This window comes from Haematobia irritans, chromosome 2 (assembly GCF_050003625.1).
Source record: "Haematobia irritans isolate KBUSLIRL chromosome 2, ASM5000362v1, whole genome shotgun sequence".
NCBI lineage: Eukaryota > Metazoa > Arthropoda > Insecta > Diptera > Muscidae > Haematobia > Haematobia irritans.
The window spans coordinates 105,792,195-105,797,772 of record NC_134398.1 but is presented as its reverse complement, the minus strand read 5'-3'; the positions used below and the strand labels follow the sequence as shown (position 1 = coordinate 105,797,772).

Genomic DNA, 5,578 nt, shown 5'->3' with positions numbered 1-5,578 from the left:
CATTTGTTTTTGCCCCTGGAAATTTTACGCCATTTTTAAATTGCATTCGGTAATATTTTGTGCCGCGAATAAAATCATTTATGTTATTGGCCCACATCGAATTTCCACCATTTTCTTAAGTTTGATTTTTCACATATTGGATTGTTGTTGGAATTTCAAAGGGCAATCACATCGCATACATTGCAATCCTCACATAGGAAATAAATTGCCTCGGTGAATTTTTTTACAACAACATTCAAATTATAAATCATATTATATTGATTCTGTCTCGAAATTTAAATTTATTGGGAAGTATATTTTCGGAGTTTTTGTATACATAATTTTGAACTAAAAAAAAAAAAATATACAATGCCAAACGGTGAAGAAATAACACAGCCAAGCCCATCGCTTGAAGAATTAAAACAGCGTCGTGCCTCATCGAAAGGTAGTATGACCCGAATCAAAAATGTTGTCGAAGGAAAAAATATATTGTCTCATACTGAGTTAGAATGTCGATTAGGCATTATTGAGTCATACTACAAACAGGCTTCGTATTATCAGAACCAAATTGAAAGGCTGTCTCCTCTAGACGATGGTAGGGCTGATATAGATGAACTTTACATCACTATTAAGACCAAAATTTTAGATCTGATTGGTAGTGGTAGACGGCATAGTGTTACTGAACAATCTTTTTCTGTCCCTCAACACTCATCAAGTCGTCTTCCTAACTTGAAACTTCCCAAGTTTGATGGAAAGTATTTAGAATACAAAAATTTTATAAATACTTTCAACAATTTAGTCCATAAGGACCCAAATATTCCAGTGACGGAAAAATTCAACCATTTACTTTCGTGTCTCAGTGGTGAGGCCTTATCAACAATTAAAGCGTTTCAAGTCACAGATGAAAACTATCAGAGTGCCCTCGACAGACTCAAAGAGAGGTACGATAATGACACACTGATATTTTTGGAAAACGTAACATCAATGTTTGAAATTTCTAAATCAAGTAAACCTGTCCCAAAGCAATTAAGAAATATTGTAGACACTATATCAGCCCTTTATAGTTCTCTGAAATCACTTGGCTCATATGAACAAATTTGTGACGCATTCATAATTCATTTGGCAATGAGCAAAGTTGACCCTGAAACAAAACAGAAATGGGATGAGTTTATTGATTACTCGAAATTACCTTCGTGGACTGATTGCTGCTCTATGTTGGACAGACGTTGTCAACAACTCGATGCACAGTGCCGAAGAACATCTAAACAACAAAACCCATCTACCTCATCGAATTATTCACATAATAATCAACCATCGAAGCAACACTCATTGCTGGCGAAAAATATGACTCAAGAAATAATTTGCAATCATTGCTCAAAATCTGGTCATTTTATAACAACTTGTCAACGATTCATTGTTTTGACTCCAAATCAACGAATGGAGCAAGCAAAACAACAAAAACTTTGTCTCAACTGTCTTGCAAAGGGACACATGTATATGCAGTGTCCATCTCGATATTCATGCAGATTTTGTAAACAAAAACATCACTCGCTTTTACATAAGCAAGAGGAGCAAGAAGAAACTCCGACTACGTCATCTGCCTCAACTCACGGTACATTTCGACAAAATTCTGACTCACAAATAAGTAATGTTATTTTAGCGACTGCTTTGGTTTTAATTCGAGATTCTGAGGGGAATTTTAGAATGGGGAGAGCACTTCTTGATTCTTGCTCTCAAGTAAATTTCATAACGGAATCTTTCTCAAATTCACTCAATTTACGGAAATCGAAAAATCCTATAGACATTTTGGGAATTGGTGCTTCTGGTGTAAAAGTTTCATACAAAACACAAAGTACTGTCCGATCTCGATTAAATAATTTCGAATTGTCCCTCGATTTCTTAATTTCCCCAAAGATAACTGGCTATCATCCTGATGAGAATTTATCGATAACGGATTTCAATCTACCCAACAACATTGAATTAGCTGACCCTGAATTCCATCGTAGGCGTGGTATCGATATGTTACTAGGTGCCGAGTCATTTTTCTCACTTCTTTCTGTGGGACAAATTCGTCTTGGGGAAAATCTACCGACTTTACAGAAGACACTTTTAGGGTGGATTGTTTCCGGAAAATATACAAGTAATCATTTGAATCGACCTTCAAAAACAAGTTATGTTGTCTCAGAAGATATATTTTCAAAAATCAATAATAATGTTGAAATGTTATGGAAATTAGAATCTGTTGAAGGCAAACGCCAACCATTTTCATTGGAACAACAGGAATGCGAAAATCATTTCATTAAAAATGTATCGGTCCAAAATGATAGAAGAATCATTGTGAGATTGCCTCTTAAGGAAGACCCAATGGTTCTTGGTGATTCAAGAGACATAGCTCTTCGTCGTTTTCTTTCTATTGAACGAAAATTAAATAAAAATTCTGAATTGAAGGAACAGTACTCAAAGTTTATGAAAGAATATGAAGAGCTAGGACATATGTCTCCAATAGAAGAAAAATCGATTTCTTCTCCAAACTATTACATTCCCCATCATTGTGTTTTACGACCTCAAAGTGTCTCGACCAAACTTCGTGTGGTTTTTGACGCATCATGCAAATCCTCATCTCAATTGTCTCTTAACGATATCATGATGGTTGGTCCCACAATTCAAAATCAGTTACTAATAACTTTGCTGCGCTTCAGATGTCATAGGTATGGCCTTACAGCCGATATTGAAAAAATGTATCGGCAGGTATTGGTCCATCCTGATGATAGACATTTGCAACTGATTTTATGGCGTGATCATTCTACCAGTCCGATTAAAACATATACCCTGAATACTGTCACATATGGAACTGCATCTGCCCCATATTTAGCAATACGAAGTCTTCATTATGCCGCAGAACAATTTCCCAATTCTCACGAATGTGGCAAGGCTGTTGTCACAAAAGATTTCTATGTTGATGATATGATTACTGGCGCTGATGATTTGCATACATTGCAACTCATCAAGAAGGAGGTAACAGAAATATTGACTCATTCAAATTTCTCTCTCTCAAAATGGCATAGTAACTGTCTCAATCTAAGCTTAACTGATGCTGGTATAAAAATGGTTCGAATTGACGATGACTCTACTAGCACATTAGGAATATCGTGGTACACCTCTGATGATACTTTCCACTTTGAATTTCGCCCATTAAAATCGTATTCACATAATACGAAAAGAACAATTCTGTCTCTTACGTCTACGCTTTTTGACCCAATGGGGTTAATCAGCCCTCTAATCATTAAATCAAAAATTTTGCTACAAACACTTTGGATTTTAAAATGCGATTGGGATGAATCTGTGCCTCAAGAAATTGATACAGCTTGGACTAATATTCTGGCTGATTACCATAATCTACCCCAATTAAAAATTTCTCGATTCATTCGTTTAACCAATTTGATTGATCTTCAAGTACATGGATTTGGAGATGCCTCTACTAAAGCGTATGGTTGTTGTCTCTATTTCCGATGCATCGATTCATTCGGCAATGTTGTTACAAATCTGGTAGCTTCAAAATCTAGAGTTGCCCCACTAAAAACAAGATCTTTGCCCCGGTTAGAATTGTGCGCATCACATTTACTTGCAATTTTTTGGAATCAACTAAAATATCATTTCAATTTTTCAATTTCAACAATAAATTTTTGGTCTGACTCGCAAATTACATTACATTGGATCAGAACTCATTCATCAACTTTATCAACTTTCGTCGGTAATAGAGTTTCTGAAATCCAAAATTTATCAAATGATATATATTGGCGATATATACCTACAGACCAAAATCCTGCAGACTTAGTGTCACGAGGTTGCTCAGTTATCGAACTGGAGAATTCTAATTGGTTTTATGGCCCATCGTTTCTACGATCTTCCGAATCTGAATGGCCACCGTTTGATGGTCCGAATGTCAGCGAAGAAGAAATGACGATAGAAAAAAGGAAAACAATTTTACTCGCGCAAGAAGAAGATGTGCCATATATAGTTCAAGCGGTTCACAAATTTAGTAACTATTTGAAATGCCTCAGAATTTTCTCATATATTTTCCGATTTCAGTCGAAAAAACTTAGAAACTGCCTCACTATATCTCCTGATGAACTGAATCATTCACTTCACCGTATTATTTGGGCGATTCAACGTCACTATTTCTCGAATGAAATTAAGCAAATAAACAATTCTGGGACTTTACACAACCATTTATCGTCTTTGGCTCTCTTCATACAAGAAGTTGATGGAGTCGAATTAGTTCGTGTTGGAGGTCGACTTCTAAATTCCGACTTACCTGAAGATATGAAGTTTCCATTCCTCCTGCCTAAATCTGACCCATTTGTTAAAGTTATGATAAACCATTTTCACCAATCAAATTACCACGCTGGCCCTAGAGCTCTGGTGTCGTTAATACAACAACAATTCTGGATCATCAATTGTCGCTCGTTAGCAAGACAAGTGGTTTATAGCTGTATACATTGCACTAAATATAAGCCAAAGCTTTTGACTCAGGTGATGGGAAATTTGCCAAAGGATCGTGTATCTGGCTCTCGCCCATTCCAGGTTGTTGGTGTTGACTTTGCTGGTCCGATTGCAACGTATCTCAGAATTAGAGGAAAAACGCCGTACAAATCGTATATAGCTGTTTTTGTCTGTTTTGCGACAAAAGCAGTCCACCTCGAAGCCGTTTCCGACCTTTCAAGTGATGCTTTCATAGCAGCTCTCAAGCGGTTTATTGGTCGAAGAGGTCTCCCATCCAAAATATATTGCGATAATGCTACAAACTTTATTGGCGCTGAGTCAAAATTAAAGGAATTCCACAAACAATTCCACTTAGAAGAAACAAAATCCAAAATTGAATCATTTTCTGTCTCGAAACATATTCAATTTATATTTATCCCTCCAAGAGCACCACATTTTGGCGGGTTATGGGAGGCGGCGGTCAAATCGGCTAAGGGTCACTTGTTTCGCACTCTTCCAAATGCACGACTCACATTTGAAGAATTATCCACAGCCTTAGTGGAAATAGAGGCCGTTATGAATTCTCGCCCAATTTCTCCAGCTTCAACTGACCCGAATGATCTTCAAGCCCTTACACCGGGACATTTTTTAATTGGTTGCCCTTTACTCAGTTTACCAGAAAGAACAAATTTTGACTCAGATATCTCCCATTTGCAATCATGGCAAAGAATTTCTGCAGTCAGTATAAACATTATCATTGAGACATATTCAGTGTGGTAATTCATAGTGTTCCCTGATAATATTAAATTTTTACCGGAAGTGAAGCTGACTCTATTTCTGTGGTATTCAGAGGAGAAAAGAGTACTCCGTTTGTGTATTACCTCGTAAGTTGGAAGTTGGCCCAAACACAAGGTAACGTTTTATTTTATATTTCAATACAATTTGCATACCCAAACCGAACCATTGGGTTAGGAATTTGTCCCATTACATATTGGACAAATTCCAGGGCTGTCAAAACAGGCAGTCCTTAAACACAGTTTTTTACTTGCATTTAACACCATCTCTCTAAAATTCCTTTTATTTTTCTTTAATAATTCATTTTAAAGAAAATAAACTT

At 36.5% G+C, this 5,578-nt stretch overlaps 1 protein-coding gene across 1 annotated transcript; it reads left to right on the top strand.

The window, feature by feature from the left end:
- The first annotated feature begins 348 nt into the window (after nucleotides 1–348).
- LOC142224936 (uncharacterized) lies at nucleotides 349–5,241 on the top strand. Its single transcript, XM_075294714.1, has 3 exons — nucleotides 349–2,286; nucleotides 2,335–3,575; nucleotides 3,699–5,241. Exons 1-3 carry the CDS (start codon nucleotides 349–351, stop codon nucleotides 5,239–5,241), a joined length of 4,722 nt encoding a protein of 1,573 aa, XP_075150829.1.
- Nucleotides 5,242–5,578: the final 337 nt, after the last annotated feature.